At 46.2% G+C, this 18,836-nt stretch overlaps 3 protein-coding genes across 17 annotated transcripts; 2 read left to right on the top strand and 1 right to left on the bottom strand.

The window, feature by feature from the left end:
• The first annotated feature begins 797 nt into the window (after positions 1-797).
• On the top strand, positions 798-4,506 carry LOC112887417 (PHD finger protein ALFIN-LIKE 3-like). Of its 3 annotated transcripts, none has more exons than XM_025953585.1 (5): positions 798-1,201; positions 1,830-1,862; positions 1,975-2,200; positions 3,819-3,915; positions 4,059-4,506. In XM_025953585.1, the coding sequence occupies exons 1-5, from the start codon at positions 931-933 to the stop codon at positions 4,317-4,319; spliced, it is 888 nt and encodes a 295-aa protein (XP_025809370.1). In that variant the 5' UTR covers positions 798-930; the 3' UTR covers positions 4,320-4,506. The 3 variants fall into 3 exon arrangements, with proteins under 3 accessions (XP_025809370.1, XP_025809369.1, XP_025809371.1); XM_025953584.1 differs by having other exon boundaries at positions 4,035-4,506; XM_025953586.1 differs by having other exon boundaries at positions 4,043-4,201.
• Positions 4,507-5,408: 902 nt separating this feature from the next.
• Positions 5,409-7,343, top strand: LOC112887933 (subtilisin-like protease SBT1.6). Its single transcript, XM_025954228.1, has one exon. It carries the CDS (start codon positions 5,424-5,426, stop codon positions 7,314-7,316), a length of 1,893 nt encoding a protein of 630 aa, XP_025810013.1. The 5' UTR covers positions 5,409-5,423; the 3' UTR covers positions 7,317-7,343.
• Positions 7,344-7,814: 471 nt separating this feature from the next.
• LOC112884227 (pentatricopeptide repeat-containing protein At1g20230) lies at positions 7,815-12,576 on the bottom strand. Of its 13 annotated transcripts, none has more exons than XM_025949594.1 (4): positions 10,407-12,576; positions 9,662-9,824; positions 9,377-9,475; positions 7,815-8,294 (listed from the first exon to the last, which is right to left on the bottom strand). In XM_025949594.1, the coding sequence occupies exon 1, from the start codon at positions 12,501-12,503 to the stop codon at positions 10,491-10,493; it is 2,013 nt and encodes a 670-aa protein (XP_025805379.1). In that variant the 5' UTR covers positions 12,504-12,576; the 3' UTR covers positions 7,815-8,294; positions 9,377-9,475; positions 9,662-9,824; positions 10,407-10,490. The 13 variants fall into 13 exon arrangements, with proteins under 13 accessions (XP_025805379.1, XP_025805380.1, XP_025805382.1 ...); XM_025949595.1 differs by having other exon boundaries at positions 9,377-9,468; positions 9,753-9,824; XM_025949597.1 differs by lacking the exon at positions 9,377-9,475 and having other exon boundaries at positions 9,753-9,867.
• Positions 12,577-18,836: the final 6,260 nt, after the last annotated feature.

The raw sequence follows: 18,836 nt of genomic DNA, 5'->3' as shown, positions 1-18,836 counted from the left end.
TCACGGACAGGAGGCGAGTTTCCTTTCTAGGAAACTTTTCTCGTCCGCAACTTTTCTAGTTTTAAAAACTTGTAGCTTATGCATATAAATTTTACATATAATTTTTTTCAAACAACTTCTCGGGGAATATTTTTTAGCACAACTTTCGTGTTACACAATTTTTTTGCATAACATCTTTCAATCAAATTTTCAGAAGATATTTTTTAGTATAACTTTTCATGACATACAACTTACATGTATAACCATTTTTATAAAATTTTTTGGAAGATTTCTTTAGCATAACTTCCACAATAATATTATCTGGAAAACATCTCGCACAACTTTTATGCATAAGTTCACTATCCAACTTTCCAAGAAATATTTTTAGCATAATTTCAATGAAACATTTATTAAACAAAAACCTCTCAGGAGAAAACATAATAGAAGGTACAAATACTGAAAAGGGGAAAAAGATAACACTTGGTTTAACAGAACTCAAAGGAACACCTTAGAAAAGGAAAAGAAAAAAAAAGAATGTAACTAATACATGTGCCTATCACGGCATCACGTGTGTGTGCACTAATAAAATAAATCGTATGAGCTTATAATAGACTTCTGTATTTCTAAGACCCTCACGCACGGACTCAAGCTAGCCTCTTTCTCAACAGAGCGCGGATAGCTTGTCTCGCTGTCTCGTCACGTGTCAGAAGCTTGGAATTGGATTTCCGCGCTCCGCGCCGGCCGGATCGAGTGCTGGGAAGAAAAATAGCGCGCGAGTGTGGGAATGGAATCGCGAAGGCAAAAGCCTCTACCCGCTTACGCTAGCAAAGGACGATCGAACATGGGAGCACCTTTCCCGTGAGCGGGCATTTCCTGCTCCACTCCTCGCCACCTCGGCGTCGGCTCTGCTTCCGCTCTCCTGCCTCTCCATCTCTCTGCCCCGCCGGCACCATGGACCCTCCTCCGCCGCTGGTCACGAGCTCTCCACGCTCGGCGCTACCAGCGCAGCCTCTGCACGCCCAGGCCACGGGTGCGTCCACTGGTCCTCCGCTGCCTCTGCCCGCAAGCTCTCCAGGCTCGCCGCTACCGGCCGCGTCCATGGAGACGCCGGTCCCCGCGGCGCCTGCCCCGCTCCCGCCGCCGGCAAGGCCGACCCCGCCGCCGTACACAGCGGAGGAGGGGATCTTCAGGGAATTCGCCTGCCGCCGCGCCCTCACCACAGGTGAGAAAACCCTCGTTGTTCTCCAATTCTTGCCTCTCGTGGATCTAAAGGAGATCCTCCGCGCAGATGTTTTTTCGCCATTTAATTCGTTCGCTCACGATAAATTGATGAACCTCATGGGGTTTTCTTTTCTTCATGCTTGCTGATCGAACGGGTATATATCAACATTATAAATTTGTTTCTCCTTTTTTACGATTAATTACAACATTATTAACGTGTTCATCTGCTTTTGCAACTTTGTGTGTTTAGGAGTATTTCCAGAAGAAGAAAAGGTGAATTTTTCAACAAGATCAAGTACACAATGGGATGTATATAAAAAACACATAAATGTTAGTTCATTGTTGGGACACATTCCTCAAACTATACGTTTTCTTACAAGTTCATGATAAAAATGTTAAATTTCACTTTGGATCCCTCGTCACCCCATAATGAAAGGGGTGATCTCGTAGTTCTTGGTCTATGAAGATGCATTGTTAGGTGCTCCATTTTTCCATGATTCTCAGCAATTACTTCCTTTACCTCTATTAGAACATTATGTGATTGTGCTATTCAATTTTTGCTACTGTATAGGCTATGTACCAAAAGTCTTAGCTCTGCCACTAACTGTATAGCATTGTGCGTTGTGCAGATGAGAAGATGTTCTCTCGTGAGTGCAACGCAGGTGAGTGCCTGCTTGTGGGAGCAATCAGAGCCAGCGATCAAGCTTCTCATACAGTTCTCGAATGTTTGAAGAAGTGTGCACAAGTAAATCTGCCTATGTGTTTTGCTTGCAGGTTCAGAAACCCTGTACCTGTATGGCAACAGTGATGGGAGTTGGGAGCTGCGGCCGCCAAAGTTGCTCATACCACCTGGCCAGCCTGATCCGAGAATGCTCGGCGTTAAACTGGTGAGGGGTGACATGAAACACCCAAAGTGGCTTAGACACATTGCTATGCACTGTGATGCATGGCTCATTCGGATCTCCTTCTTCCTTGGCGCCAATTTGGGGACTCGAGCAAGGTATTATACTTTTTAATTATATATGTAGTGCAGTTCTAATAGTTTAACTCTATGCTTCACATAGACCAGATATGAGAATAATGAGCATACTAGAATACTTTTACTGTCAACTAGAAGTTTCGAACCAAGATATTTCATCGCCTTTAGCTAGTACCAAACAAGCACTAAAAACATCTCGTCAGGCATTGCCATGCTCTGTTTGTGTATTTAGTTTTCTAATGAAAGATTATTTCGATGGATTAACCTTATGATAATATAAAGTGATTTAAGTTCAAATTCAATTTCAGGGATCATTATGAGTGGCAAATGTTCATTTGCATTCCATTTACATGAAAAATCATGTAGACAAGTGAGGACATTGTGCTTCTATGTTGTTTCAACCTATTGCACTTTTCTACTACCTTTATGAACTCTGATTTCTTTTCCACTTTGGCCGTGAAATTTTTAGTAGATGTGAATTGATACTTTTGGACATGACCTGAAACATTGCAGTATACATGTAAAAAAAGAAACACTGGAGTATAGTATAGTTGGAATTTGGCATGCAATGCACTTGCCTTCTGCTTTCTCATAATTTGCACTTGTTAATGCACCGGAAAATAATTGTTGGCACCTGTGGTTGTTGTTTTTTAATGAAAACATGAGGGGCTGCCCCTACTGATTATATATTAAATATAAGAAAAGGAAACAAAGTATACACAGAGAAAGAAATCAATAGACAGAAAGAGGGGAAAAAATATGGAAAATTTCACGATCGACTCCAACCATTGATCAAGCAGAGGAGAATATTTTCCTTTTGCTCTGAGAATAACTAGAGCTACTTCTTTTTTGAAATGCAATCTGCAACTTGAGACGGTTTGCTGGATGTTTCTGAAGATGAGATTTTCCTTCCTGGACGCCTCTGCTTGCTGTAGAGCGCTACAGCTGTAACAAGTAGTATTTGCTCGCTCACTATAGCTACAGCTTTTGCAAATTGGATGTCTATTTTAGTGTTTACATGTGCTAATGAATGATTATGGTATATGCATTTTGTGATACATGAGCCCTTTAATGAAATTACGTATTGTGAATAAATTGAATCTTGCAGTAAAATTTCCAATGTGGAGAAGTACTTGTCAATCCTGTGCAAACAAACCAAAATATTCGGTGTTAGTTTGCTTTAACAGTAGGTTCAAATGAAGTAAATATCAATGATTGTGATTTTCCTAATATTGCTTGGACTTGTGATATCTTGTGTCAAGATCCCATCTTTTCTTCTCCAAACCATCATACATTATCTAAATCAAGAAGAAATCATCTTAAAAGATGGAAAGGTTGCTTAGTAGAATGATTATGTTGCAATAAATTATTTCCAGAAGCTTTTTTTTATGAACTCCGAAAGCTTATTAATTGTATTCTTTTGTGCTGCATCATCCCAAGGGATTATAGCCTCACGTTGAGTTAGAAACTATCTCCTTGCTTTCTAGTTCTGTTATTGAAATTGTAGTTATACATTAAGAGTCTCTTTGTCTTATGTTCAGCTATTAATATTTTGCCCTTCATTGATGTCAAAGTTCTTGTGAAAGCTTTAGCTGAGAACCTGTTTCATAATCAATTATTGCTCCTTTTTGTCTAGCAGGCAGCGCTTGTGTGCTATGATCAACAGTCTGCAAACTGTTAATGAAAAAGTTGCTGCTAGTGACACATATCACCACATATGTCATCTAGAGAAAATGGTATGCTGTGCTTATTTTTATTTAGTTATTTTTGCAAAGCTTACAGTCTGCAAATCGATTTGTTAATGCAATAATGCATGCACCTAACACAAAATGAGTTCCAATTGTCTTATGCAAAGAGTTATAGGTTGGTTGTTGCACAGAATGAGGAGATCGAGGACGAGGATGAAGGCTGTGGTACTGAGCCAACCATCTGTGGTAGCTGTGGTAACCGTTACCATACGAACGGGTTCTGGATCTGTTGCGATGTGTGCGATCGTTGGTTCCATGGTAAATGTGTGAAGGTAACGGCTGCTCAAGCAGAGCACATAGATAAATATGAGTGCCCTGAGTGCTGCTCCGACAAGAAAGGGCACGATTACAATGCGGACCCAATGCTTTCTGTTCTGTATAAGCAATACTAGATACGCCCTTGAGTCCCAAGTCGCATGGAGCTAGTGGATGTGAACTCTTCTGGACTTCTTTCCTGCCATATGGATTGTTGGACTAGCTGTTGAGATAGTAAGCGAACTTGTCGGGAGTCTGGATTGCATCATGCTCTGATTATCTAGTCATGAGACACTGGCGATTAATCTCAATGTTTCTGCACTAGTCCTGTGTAAATAGTGTCAAAACTTCTGATCTCTGCCATAGTTTCATTGTTCAATCTGCTGAAAAGTTGGATTCGGTGGCCATCACTGGTTGATAACTGAATTCGCTTATGAGTATTTGAAATGGACACCTATAATCGGACGACAATCACTAAGAAGTACAAAGCTTCTCTAGAACAATGTGTTCCTGCAGAGGTCACCTACCGACGGACATCAGGACCGCATAGGTTCTGCCTGGAAAAGAGTCAGAATTGGCGCGTCACGCTAAATTTGCAAGCAACACCAAACCAAATCGATGCTGTTAAGAGTCCTGGCCACGGGTTCTGGAGTGCAACGGATGGACGGCACACGCGTTTCGCGAGTTCATGGTTTCAGGGGGGGCGCAGGGCGCTGCCTTGTATCCTGGGATCACGCCTGCGTGCACGGTAGAGCGACGCAGCGAAACAAAGATGAACAAACCGGCCGGAGATCTCTCGGGCCATATAAAGTTCAGTGCTGCCAAATGCATCTGATCGTGCTCGCACGCAGAAAGCAACCATGGATCGCATGGCGGTTTCGCCGGCCGTCTGCGCCATTGTCCTCCTGGTCGCCGCGACGTGTCCCGTGCTGGGCTACGTCCCTCAAGGAGCCGCGCGGCGGAGCGCCGGCGCCCGGAGGTCCCATGGCGGCGCCAGAACATACATCGTGCTGGTCGAGCCGCCACCTGCGGGCCTGCAGCACGCGGACGACGAGGCCGCGCACCGCCTATGGCACGAGTCGTTCCTGCGTGGCTCGGGCGGCGGCGGCCGGCGGCGCGTCCGGCACTCGTACACGAGCGTGCTGTCCGGGTTCGCGGCACGGCTGACGGACGGCGAGCTCGCGGCCGTGTCGAGGAAGCCGGGGTTCGTGCGCGCGTTCCCGGAGCGGAGGGTGCAGCTCATGACCACGCGCACACCGGCGTTCCTCGGGCTGGAGCCCGGCCGTGGCGTCTGGAACGCGACCAGCTACGGCGAGGGCGCCATCATCGGGTTCCTGGACACCGGGATCGACGAGAAGCACCCTTCGTTCCGCGACGAGGGCATGCCGCTGCCGCCCGCCAGGTGGAAGGGCGCCTGCCAGCCTCCCGTGCGGTGCAACAACAAGCTCATCGGCGCCGCGTCGTTCGTCGGTGACAACACCACCACTGACGACGTTGGGCACGGGACGCACACGACGGGCACGGCGGCCGGCCGGTTCGTGGAAGGAGCCTCGGCCTTCGGCCTCGGTGCCGGCGGCGGCACCGCGGCCGGGATGGCACCCGGCGCGCACCTGGCCGTGTACAAGGTCTGCGACGCCCAAGGGTGTTTCGAGTCCGACTTGCTGGCCGGGATGGACGCCGCCGTGAAGGACGGGGTCGACGTCCTCTCGGTGTCCCTGGGCGGCGTCTCCACGCCGCTGGACAAGGACCCGATCGCCATCGGCGCGTTCGCGGCGGCGTCCAAGGGCGTCCTCGTGGTGTGCGCCGGCGGCAACAGTGGCCCGCTGCCCTCCACGCTGTCCAACGAAGCGCCGTGGATACTGACCGTGGCGGCCGGGTCGGTGGACCGGAGCTTCCGCGCCACCGTGCGGCTCGGCGACGGCGAGATGTTCGAAGGCGAGTCACTGGCTCAGGACAAGCACTTCAGCTCCATGGTGTACCCCCTCTACTACTCGCAGGGCATGAACTACTGCGACTTCTTCGACGCCAACATCACCGGCATGATGGTCGTGTGCGACACCGAGACGCCGGTGCCACCCATGAGCTCGATCGAAGCTGTCCGGGAGGCTGGCGGCGTCGGCGTCGTGTTCATCAACGAACCCGATTTCGGGTACACCATCGTCCTGGAGAAGTACTACAACCTTCCCATGTCGCAGGTGACGGCGGTCGACGGCACCAAGATCATGGGCTACGCCATGAAGGGTTCGTCCAGGACCAACCATACGGCAACGATCGTGTTCAACAGCACGGTGGTCGGCGTGAAGCCGGCGCCGACCGTGGCGGCCTTCTCGTCGCGCGGTCCCAGCGTCGCCAGCCCCGGCGTGCTGAAGCCCGACATCATGGCGCCGGGGCTCAACATCCTCGCGGCGTGGCCGTCGCTGGTGCCCGTCGAGGGGCCCGAGTCCTACAGCTTCAACATCATCTCCGGCACGTCCATGGCGACGCCGCACGTCACCGGCATCGTGGCGCTCGTCAAGAAGGCGCACCCGGACTGGTCCGCCGCCGCGATCAAGTCCGCCATCATGACGTCGTCCAGCGCCGTCGACAACGAGGGCAACCTGATCATGGACGAGGAGCACCAGACGGCGAGCTCCTACGCCGTCGGCGCCGGGCACGTGGTCCCGGCGAAGGCCGTCGACCCCGGCCTGGTGTACGACATCGGCTTGCACGACTACGCCGGCTACATCTGCAAGCTCCTCGGCGAGGCGGCGCTGAAAGCCATAGCCGGAAGCGCCAACTTGACGTGCGCGGAGGTGGAGCCCGTCGGCGCGGCGCAGCTGAACTACCCAGCGATAGTGGTGCCGCTGCGCGCCGAGCCGTTCGCGGTGAACCGGACGGTGACGAACGTCGGGCCGGCGAGGTCGAGCTACACCGCGAAGGTCGACGCGCCAAAAGGGCTGACCGTGAAAGTGGAGCCGGCGGAGCTGGAGTTCACGGAGGTGAAGGAGAGGAAGACGTTCACGCTCACAGTGAGCGCCGCCGGAGCCAGCGACGAGCAGAAGATCGCCGAGGGGAGCCTGAGCTGGGTGTCGCAGGATCACGTCGTGCGGAGCCCGATCGTGGCCGACTCCGGCATCACCCTGATGGGTTGTTGATTGCCACCACGACTGTGTTTGCATTGCCTGTGTGCGCGTACGTAGCTCTACTTATGAGCGCGTCTAGTGTATACCTGTCATATACCACATCCGATATATACAATATATATATATACACACTTCGTATTTAGTTTTTTATTAAACATAAAAGAAGAAAAATAAGATGCAACCTGCAGTGTGCACCAGCTAGAAAACTCAGGAATAAGTAGGATGCAACTTCCGACGCAATCCATTTAGTTGGGCACAATGGGCAAGGTTACGAGCAAGATGAGAGCCACCCTTCTACCAGAGATGGCGAGCGTTGAGACCACAACTAATAGTGAGAGACCATAGAGTACCCAGCCCCTTGGCGCCCACCCTGATGGCCTGATCCACAACTGCACGTCCTCATCAGTGATCTCCTGGAGGACCAGACCAACTAGACTCGAGGAGGATTATCGATGAAGGCAGTTGTTTCGGTGTTTCCATAAGACCATAACCACCATGCACAAAGAATCATCAGTGAATTCAGCCCCTTGCGTAAATCTTAGCGCACCCTTTGCCTTACACAATAACACCACTCAGAGAAGGAATAATCATCCATGGAAGGTGCAAGTTGCTGGAGGCCAAAGCCATGCAGCAGAAGTTACATCTCACCAAAGACACAACAACACAGCACATGCTGGATTGTTTCCTCCTCTAACAAGGGGCATAACTCAGAATGGATAGCGCGTGCCAGTCGGTCCACTGTCCAGCACCAGTTTTGAATAGACAACCAAAGAGAACTTACAATGACGAGGAGCCCAAGATCTCCATAAGCACTCCCAAGGCTTGAATTGAACACTAAAGAATGATAGATAAGATGATTTCGTGGAAAAGATTCCACAGCTGCCAAATGCGTTGATCTGCCACTCCATGCTGGAGCTTGAAGCCCTGAAGAGAATCCCAGACTTGTAGACCTTATTCCAAGGATCAACAATTTGGATCATCTTCTAACATCTTACATCAAAACAGATGATTGTGTTATTAAGAAGGACAAATTTAAGAAATATTTTTTACAGATTCAAAATTCACAATAAAAAATGCAACCAGCATTTGATGAAGATCATGTGCAGTTTAGAAGTTTTAACCAATTGCAACATCACTGTTCATCTAAATAGTGTTCTTTGGGGAAAGTTAATTTCAACAGCATATTCAATATCTACTCTACTGTGTCAGTTTGCCGTAAGACCTAACTTTGACTGCTGATAGGAATGACAGGGAAGATCAGATTGCTCCAATGCTGTTATCAATTATATTTGTCGATAAATATGAAAAACTATAATGATATATCTGAACCTCTTTTTCCAAATATTAGCATATATTACCAACAAATGGCTTTACGTTCATCAACTATACCTGCATATACCTATTACTAAAATTACTAAAAGGTCATTGAAAATAGAAGCTACACCCAAGAATATAAACTCTTTTAAGGATATTTCCACAATGACAGTGCGATCATGGAGCTTTACAATTATGCCACATAAGTGTATTTGTTACGAAGAGGTGAAGTTGTGTAGGTGTTAACAGATTTCTGGGGGGAGAACACGCGTGTAGAACAAAGTCTATAGCCTAAAAAAATATACCTATAATGTAGCTAAGTAGTTATAAATTTAACTTCAAATTCCCGCTTGCAAACATAGGAAACCAAATAGCTTCTTATCCAGTTTCTTATGAAAAATTCCATACCTTCTTATCAAGAGTTTATGCAAACTTGTACTGATACCAAAACATTTATGTGAATATAAAAGGTTCTAAAACATTTAGTTGACTTGATCAGTTTGTAATCCTTGAACTATCAACAGAATCTGCAAGTACACAGGTTATTTTCTTCAAATGTCAGGAGATGGAGATACACACATCTGGAAACTTAACAGATGTAAGCAAAGAATGCTCTGTGCCAAAGATATTGCCAACATCCTCAATAAGCAAAGGATGCTTTCTGTGTGCCAACATCCTCAAAACAAAAGGGCGTACCCAGTGCTGAAAGCTCCCACAGAAGGTGGGGCAGGGGGAAGGGAATTCCTAGACAGTCATACCCTTGCAAAAATTCCTTTAAAATTCTGCAAAGAGGCTGGTTTGAACCTCCAGCTCACAAGTGGAGAATCTCTACCACTGCGCCAGGTCCGCCCTTCAAACTCCAAACACAAAACAAAATAAAACAAAAGTATATGATGATTCACTCAATTGGTGAAGATCATAGCATTAAATCAAACACAAGTTCAGAAGAGACGTCTAGAAATACAATCTAGAGACAGGATAATTTTTTCTTTGAGTCTAGATCCAAGCATGCTTGTGATAAATTCATATTCCTACGAACTTACTGTTTACGTCCTTGGAACTTGCAGATTGTATTACTGAACCCCTATAACTTGTATTTAGCCTCCAATGGTATATCATCGACAAATTTAATACCTTTCCAGCATTGCCTTCAGGATGTCTCTCCCCTTGGGTAGAGTTTTTCTTTAAAAAAAGTATCCTCGTAACCTGCTAGCCACTTCCATGGATTCAATCATTCAAATGAAGGAAGCTGCGGATAAAGCTATGACTGATATTCTTGTATCAAATATATACACATTCCAACTGAAATAATTGAAAAAAGATAGACCAATCCAGTGTATCTTTGCAAGCTAAGGATTTCCACCATTTGTATGACAAAGATACTGAAGAATAATACAAACTGTCTTTGGAGAGTTCCAGAAAATAAAATGGCATGCGATACTAAAAAATTAAAAAGTAGGCAATGAAACCTTGCTGCTATACCACATTGGTTATGAGATTCCAAGTTAAGCTTTACATTATGTATTTGGAATTCAGTTTCTTACTAAAGATGTTAACTAAAGAACTCAGGCACTGTATGTGCGTAGTTCCATGAATACAGAACAACATAGCAAAAGTAAGATTGTTTGGGATCAAGATATCAGATAGATAAATTCTAAAATTGTCAGCTGAAGACACTACACAACAGTGTTTTTTGCTTTGTTGCACAATGCATCAGTCATGATACTGGATTTGTTTCTTCCTTTCATATGAAAGTCAGTCATTGTAGTACATTAGTTAAACAATTACCTTGTGGATATGCATGCTCTGCTCCCATAGCCATCATCATCAGGTTTGTTATGCATATTGTATTACAGGGAAGCACAACAGAGATCACCAATAATCTCCACAGGAACATTTTCCATCCCTAAAGTGATGGAACCTGTTGGTATCTCTAATAGATAACTCTCTCCCCTCAAAACTTGATATAAACTTCATTGCTTCATGGCAGTCATCGCAAATTCGGAGGTTCTTTATCACCTGAAGGGGTGTTCCTGGGCTCGTGCTTATGAGACCCAGTGCAACAGCTAACTTCTCACTGTGGACAGCAAGAATATCATCCTTTTCTTGCTCCTCCACATCATGTAGGACAAAATCTGTCCTTGGCGCAAAGCCCAGCCTCCTCATTTCAATATTAAGCTGCTTTAGCTTCTCAGTTATTGCAGCCATCATAGGGTGTGAGTCGTCACCGGCTAACAACACGTGCACTTTGTTCTTGATCTCTATCCAGCTACAACCCTTTTCCTTCTTCAAGCCCACATCCTTCATCATCTCTCTCACCCTATTAACCCCCTCCCACATTTTCTTAGAAGCATAAATGTTGGAAAGCAGGACATAATTACCAGCATTTTGTGGCTCTAGACAGAAGAGCTTTTCTGCTGCAACCTCGGCCAGATTCACATTCCTATAAACGCGGCAAGAGCCCAATAATGAGCCCCAAATGCAACCATCTGGCTCAAATGGCATCTCACTTATGAGATCATATGCCTCATCAAGCTTTCCAGCCCGTCCTAGAAGAGTAACCATACATGCATAATGCTCCATCCTCGGGGAAATGCCATGCTCTTTCTGCATTTCATTAAAGTAGTGGCGCCCCTCCTCTGTCAGGCCAGCTTGGCTGCAGGCAGCAAGAACACAGGTGAAGGTGACCATGTCAGGCTTCTGTTTGCATTTCAGCATGGAGTGAAACAACCGAACAGCGCTTGCAGCTTCCCCATGCATCGCATAGCCACCAATCATTGCATTCCATGATACCACATTCCTGGATGGCATTGCATCAAAGATTTTCCTCCCATCTCTGACCCTTCCACACTTTGCATACATGTCCACCAATGCACTGCCCACATAAATGTCATGAAAAAAGCCCTTCCTAAGAACAAAACAGTGTGCTGAACGCCCATGCATCAGAGCTGCAACATTGGCAAACGCTGGCAGCACGCAAGGTATGGTGACAGAGTTCGGTTCAATCCCCTGTGACTGCATCTCCCTGAAGAGGTCCACAGCCTCCAAATCCCTCCCATTGTGCACGCAGCAAGCAACAACCGATGTCCAGGACACCACATTCAGCTCTACTCCTCGGGCAACAAACTCCCTGAACAGCCTTAGTGCCTCAGAGACCTGCGCATTTCGTGATAGCCCAGCGACAAGGGCGTTGCAGGAAGCAACATCCATATGGCATGACTCATTGAACACCCGAACAATCTCGTCAGCACGTCCACACTTGCCGTACATGTCAATGAGCGCCGTGACCACGCAGGCATCCAACCTGCACCCCGACTTCACCGCGTACCCGTGCAGCTGCTCGCCGACAGCAATGGCCTCCGTTCCCAGGTCCCCGATGGCGGAGAGCGCGCACGAAACGCCCGTGGAGTCGGGGCGCAGCATCCCTTCTCCGTGCATCCGAGCCAGCGCCAGAACCGCGTCGCGCGCGCGCCCGCTCCGGTTGAACCCGGACACGAGCCCGTTCCAGGTGATGACGTTCGGTTCCGCGCTGCCGCCGCCGCCAGCAGTCCCCCGCCTCATCTCCTCGAGGAGGCGCCACGCGCCCTCGGCGTCCCCGCGGGCCGCGTGCCCCGCGACGAGCGTGCTCCAGCCGACGACGGTCTTCTGCGGCGTTCCGTCGAACACGGCGCGGGCGTCGGCGGTGGCGCCGAAGCGGAGGTAGGTGCGGAGGAGCGAGGAGGAGACGAACGGGTCCTGCGCGACGCCCGAGGCCACGGCGGCGGCGTGGAGCGCGCGGGCGAGCGGCAGCCCCGGGCATGACTTGAGGGCGGTGGGGAGGAGGTGCGGGTCCGGAGGGAAGGAGACGTGGCGGAGGAAGTGGACGAGGGGGTTGGAATGGGACATGGCCACATAGGCGCTTGTTTTCGTTGATGACCTGTAGTCCTGTACGCTAGTCTATGCTTTCTCAAGGTAAAGCTCCTAAAGTTGTCTGCGAGAGCAAAAAAAGAGAGACAAGGTCTTGAAAACGAAAACGAAAACGATAACCGAAACCGATACGGTCGGAAAACTCCATAGATCTTAGTCAAATGGCTAAAAAAATTAACAGGCACTAGCAAATATAACTTCGTCAATTTCGATAATCAAACAGCTCAGTCTCTCCGAATCGCTTATAGGAGTAGAGTTGTGAGTAGAGTTGTATGTGTGTATTCATAGGGATGAGTGTGAACGCGTAATCATAAGCGTTTGTATCTGTACCGTGTAACAAAAAGCTCACTATCGACGGACACATCACCAACCACCGAAACGAAAGAATAGAATTATTTGGGATGAACTAGTCCACCCAACACGAACCCTGGTTGCGTTCTTATTGGATTTGCTAAAGTATAAGTACCATGCTCAACTTCTTTAACCTTTTCAATAGATGGCTCGTGTGACTATGAAACTCAATAAGGTATTATAGAGAGAGAGAGAGAAATATAATTGTTGCATGCTCTAAATAAGCCTAAAAATGCCCATCAAGGAGGAAACATTGAAGTATGAGAAAAGTTCATAATGCTAGTGACAGAGCCCTGTAGGGGCCATCTGTAGAGGCCATAGAGGGCTCCGGCCCTCTTGGCATGCAAAAGTTTCTTAACAGAAGAGCAGAGAGCCTGCAATCCATTTAATATACAAGTCCAGGTGCAGTAGTGAGATATGCAAAATGGTTGAGCAGTACTATCCAGCAGTTTTCAACCAACAAGAAAGGCTTAGATTAAAGTACCAGTTGAAGTATTTTGTTGTTGATGCTTCCAACAGCGAAGAGCTGAAAAATATTGCAACCATACAGTAGCGCAGGGCCATACAGGGCTTCGGCCCCTCCTTGGCACACAAATTTTTTTAAAGAGAAGAGCAGAGAGCTCTACAATCCATTCAATATACAAGTCTAGATATAACAGTGAGATATGCAAAATGGTTGAGCAGTACTACCCAACAGATTTCAACCAAGAAGAAAGGCTTAGATTAGAGTACCAGTCGAAGTATTTTGTTGTTGATGCTTCCAACAGTGAAGAGCTTAAAAATATTACAACCATAACTGAGCTATGCCGATGCCTTGTTGCCACTGGACGTCAAAGTGAATTTGAACATGATTGATAGATTGTTTCGGTTGCTTCTTACTCTAGCGGTTTCAACAGCTAGTGTGATATAGTGGTAGGTCTCTATAGACAATAGGCCAGAGTCACTTGTATTTTGTTAACCGTGACCAGTTATCAGTAATTCATCAACCAAAACTTATTTCTATGGAATTTTTATATATATTGGTTTGAAGTTGGTAAATTAGCCTCTCTATATTTTGCTTCATGCTCCGCCACTGGTTACTGCTATACTTTCCTGTTGTTTTACCCCTTAACACCACTTTGACTGTAGGACTTGACTCTGGGCCTGATGCTGATCAAGCTGGCCAATGCGTTCACAACGGGCAACCCAGATGAACTGGTCATGAGGGACGCCAAGTTGCTCCCAGAGGAGCGGTAGGTCGGCCAGGCGAGTGTTCGTCGTGGTCGAGGACGACCATGGCATCCCGGTGGAGTTCCAGAGCCGCATGGTCGAGCAGATCCCCAGCATATATAGAGGTGGAGGAGATCGGCGGAGCTGACCACATGGCCATGCTCTCGCGGCCAGAGGAGCTGGTTGAGTTCCTCATCAGAATTGCCAACAATTGAAGCAGCGACTGATAAAAATACGATGCTTTGCTTTCCTGGTGTGTTGTCGCACTTTTGATATGGACTCAAAATACCACTATAAAGCATTGTATTTATACGAGTATACAAACACCATGACCGAATATACCTGAAACTGTTTCAAATCCGTAGGAAGCAGGAACATTCCTGCTGCCAATGTGGCACATGAACAGACTTGAATACTTGATGTACTACGAGAAATCTGTTAATCTATACGGTTTTTTTATGTTTTCAGAAAACGTTACGAACGCTGTTTTTCTATTTTTCATTATGGACGTGCATTGGTGGATATTCAAGCCCAAAACACAGTGACATTTTGTAAAATTCATCACAATCCGGCTCATAACACTGTGATGTTTAGCAAATTCGTCATGATCAATAAAATTAAAAATCATCATGTTATGTATGGAGAAAATAGAAATATCAGAGAAAAATATGGGAAAATAGAAAAAATCAGGAAGAAAAGAAAAAAGGTAAAATAGAAATATCAGGAGAAAATATGGGAAAATAGAAAAATCAGGAAAAAGGAAAAAAAGGTAAAATAGAAATATCAGAGAAAAATATGGGAAAATAGAAAAATCAGGAAAAAGGAAAAAAAGGTAAAATAGAAATATCAGAGAAAAATATGGGAAAATAGAAAAATCAGGAAAAAGGAAAAATGGTGTGGAGGTGAAAGTTTAAACTTGCAACCTCCCAAAAAGGATGCATCGCACCTACCATTGTGCTACATGTTGTTTTGTTAATCCTCTTGCTTTTTATATCTCTTTATATACATTTGTTGCTTGTTGCTTGCGTGGCGACTACAGCAGCCGTCATGTCACCCCCTCGCGCTCACTGAAATTCGACGAAGAGAGGGTTCGAACCCGAGACCCGGAAGTATAGAAAATCAAGGCTTTCTAATGCACCACCACTGCACTTGTGTTAACTGCTTGCGCTTGATGTTCTATAAGTATTAGATTCGGCCCATGTCCAGAGTGAGCACTCCACGAGATGGCATCCGGGCCCAGGTCACCACATGGCTTCGCGCAAATGGCTCAACGGCGATGCCACGGATCACCCTCGGCGTGATCCACGTGTGAGCGTTTGAACCAATTTCATCGCGCCACGTGCCAAAGCCTAATTTTAAAAAAATAGTGAAAGGGCGTATGTGGGATTTGACCTAAGGACTTTTGGTTGAGCACAAATGAGATCCACCATACAAGCAAAATTTGGAAATATAAAGAGAACCAGCTTATATATACTATGAACAGCTGGATTGAGATGAACAATAGACGAATAGTGTGGGTTGGCGCGAGGGCCATTGGTAATATGCCACATGGCGGCGCCCGCTTGCTGTCACTTTATTATGCATTAAAAGTTCAACTTTTCTCTTTTTAATCTATATTTGTTGAAACTTGTAACTGGTATTTCTTCCTCATAAGAAGTCAAAATTTGTTCATTCTTTTTTTGATTTTTTCTAAAATCACTCTATTACATTTAGTAGTGTTTTTAGCTTAATTTCTATTTCTTAGATCTTTTTTGTATGATTTATTTTCTTCCATTTAGTAGTAAATAAAATACAAGCATAGTTTTGCATAACCATTGCTAATGTAACTTCATATTTTACAATATTAAGAAAAACATAAAGTTGTGTCCCAGTTTGAGGTTCATACAAGTGCAAAAAATGTTATGAGTATGCAAACTTTAAAGTTTGGATTGAGTTATAGGAAACTATACGAGAGGTGTATCAATTAGTTAATAATGTATAGTGTCACCTTATTAAAATCATATAAATTTTTTATGACAAGTTTATGGACCTAAAATTTAATGGCATATCAATTTGTAGAATTTTCTAACCGAATTTGGATATTATTATTTTTATTTTCAATAAAGTTGTGAATATAAGTTTTAATTATCCCTAACAAACATTTGAATCATTCATCTATTTTTCATGATATGGGTTAAAATTTTATCTATTTTGTTAAATATATTTTTTAGGATTTTTTAGATATTGTTTGAGATACTTGTAGTTCAAATTGTAATTACTTCAGCAAGCATGCAGAAATTCATTTAAATGGTAGAAAATAACAACTCTATTCGAAAATTCTTGAAACTCCTATATAACAATTTAGATGTCGTCTATTACATGTAAAAATGTAATTAGGGGCATATAAAGTAATTATTTTTCAAGTTACTTCAAAAGGGTGTATTAATTAGTTGAAAATGAAAAAATAACGCTAAACGGGCCAAAAACCTAGCTCTGGGCCGTTGCCTGCACGGCCCAACCATTCTTGTCCGTTCATTCTCAATCTGATGGTTTGGATCACGTCCTTGTGCTATATAATCCTGTCAGGTCAATCCTCCACCTCTAAACCCTACTTTTTCTCCACTGTGACCGCCGCCCCCTGTCCCCCGCCCCCTCCCTCCGTGGCCATGCCTCCTCCTCTCCTGGTCGCCCCTCACCTTCCTTCTTCTTCATTATAGTTTCCTACCATGCCCCCGCGAGGCCTCGAGCTCGACGTGGAGGTGGCGCACGGGTGCCGCCCAAAGCAGACATACGCGGCGGCCGGACCCCAGGCATGGGTGGCTGTCAAGCGCCCGATTCGGGTCCGGGCGGCGCCCATGCAGGTGCCAAGGCCGGTGGTGGCAAGAAAGCTCCCCTCTTGTTATCTGCTCGCCCCTTTATCCTCGCGGGGCGTGTAGGCATCTAATGTGGTGAGCTTTGGTTTGCTTTCCTTTTGCAGGGTGGGGGAGACCGACTTGCAGTAGCACCACCACCACCAGTGCCAGCACACGATGAGCGGCTTGAGGTGGGCGCCCTTCACCACGACGCAGTACGAGGAGCTGGAGCACCAAGCGCTCATATACAAGTACCTCGTCGCCGGCGTCCCGTCCCGTCGGACCTTCTCCTCCCCATCTGTCGTGGCTTCATCTACCACCAGTGTGCCCGTAAGCGCGCTGCCCTTCCTACCTCCACCCCCCCTCGTTCCTTCCTGCGCACGGTTTTTTGCATTGCGCGGCAATGGCGTCGAGCGTCCTCGTCCATGCCCTCGATCTGATTGTTTATTCGGATTGAGGGATTCAGGTGTCCTCCAACACGGTTTGTTAATCCAAGTCCATTCATTTGTTAATCTCACCCTAGATTCGGGCCCAAAGGCTCGCTGTTTTTCAATCCGGTGGCTTTAGATTTGCTTGCTCATTCCTATAGTTTAGCCTCATGTTCTAATGATGTTTTTTATTGGTCTGATGTGATTAGAGTATGATGCTAGGCTTTGGCCCCGGCCAAAAGATGTGGTTAGTTTATTGATGATTTGATGTAGCACTGGCCCGATTTTCCGATAGGTATGATAGATTCGATTGGTGGGGAACTCAACTTTGGTGATCCGGATTTCTAATCAGACATGATTCGAACCCCTGCAAATGTTACACTACTGTTCCGTTGGTTATCAACCAAGCACAACTCGACTAACGTCACCAAGAAAGCTTTTCCCTGCAAGCCAATAAGAACACAAGCAAGAAAGGATAAACACGCAATCTGAAATTGCAGAAGTGTATGACGCAAAGATGAATATGGGGTTCAAGCTCTGAACACAAAAGAACTAATCACCACAGTGGTGTAGAACAAGAACGGGGCCCTGATTCACAGCGAAAGAACTCGACGTCACAGTTACAATGAAAGATATCTGTTTCTTGACGGAAAATTAGAATTAAATAAAATTCAAACTCTAATCTAGCGGCGGCTACTGAATATATGCTCCAAGGGTCGACCTAGCCCCCCTGGTCACGCCCCTTTTGGGCTTCAACACGGTACACGGGCCAACAGCCCAAAAGACGACGGCGCAGCATCCTGACACATTCTGGACGTCCACTTGTTTTGGCAATTTCCGTTGACTCAGATGGAATTTTGATATGGGACGGATGCCATTGGAAGCTCTATGAATTTTTTTTCCATCCATATAAAGAACGTCCAAAACGGACTTCGTATACAACTTGCGTGTCGTTTTTGGTGTGTGTTGCTCCTGAACTCTAAGGTGGACTCAAACAAGTTGTTTTGTGCCTCCACCTTGGCGATTCCTCAACCGGTTCTTAAAGACCCGTTCCTCAACCGGGACTATGAATCCGGGATTAAAGGTCCCGGATCTAGCAACCAGGACTAAAGGGTCTGCCAGCCTAAATAATTAATTGGCACAAGCACAACCAACCCTGCAGTTCAGAGGATTTGAACTCAAAACCTCTTGCCTCGCGCACAGCTTCCTTACCACCCCACCTACACAACACATGTGACTTTGAATGGGATGCCTTCCTTTTAAACTAACCTGTGAAGGACCCTTTAGTCCCGGTTGGTATTACCATCCGGGACTAAATGTTTGTCCCGGTTGGTGGCTCCAACTGAGACTAAAGCTCCCCACCATCCACTAGCCGTTGGACCTGGAACTAAAACCTTCATTAGTCCTAGGCTTAAAGCTGGCCGGGATAAATGATGAGGAGGAAAGATGTTTCTGTAGTAGTGTGGACTCCTCTTCCATGTGATGTGTCAATC

This window comes from Panicum hallii, chromosome 3, assembly GCF_002211085.1.
Source record: "Panicum hallii strain FIL2 chromosome 3, PHallii_v3.1, whole genome shotgun sequence".
Classification (NCBI taxonomy): domain Eukaryota; kingdom Viridiplantae; phylum Streptophyta; class Magnoliopsida; order Poales; family Poaceae; genus Panicum; species Panicum hallii.
The sequence above is the reverse complement of the archived record's forward strand: the minus strand, read 5'-3'. Positions and strand labels throughout refer to the sequence as shown.

Coding starts and splice junctions, on each gene's coding strand:
- LOC112887417 (XM_025953584.1), top strand. CDS start 931: ATGGACCCTCCTCCGCCGCTGGTCACGAGCTCTCCACGCTCGGCGCTA. Junction 1,202..1,829: donor CCGCCGCGCCCTCACCACAG/GTGAGAAAACCC, acceptor TGCGTTGTGCAG/ATGAGAAGATGTTCTCTCGT. Junction 2,201..3,818: donor AATTTGGGGACTCGAGCAAG/GTATTATACTTT, acceptor TTTGTCTAGCAG/GCAGCGCTTGTGTGCTATGA.
- LOC112887933 (XM_025954228.1), top strand. CDS start 5,424: ATGACCACGCGCACACCGGCGTTCCTCGGGCTGGAGCCCGGCCGTGGC.
- LOC112884227 (XM_025949586.1), bottom strand. CDS start 12,503: ATGTCCCATTCCAACCCCCTCGTCCACTTCCTCCGCCACGTCTCCTTC.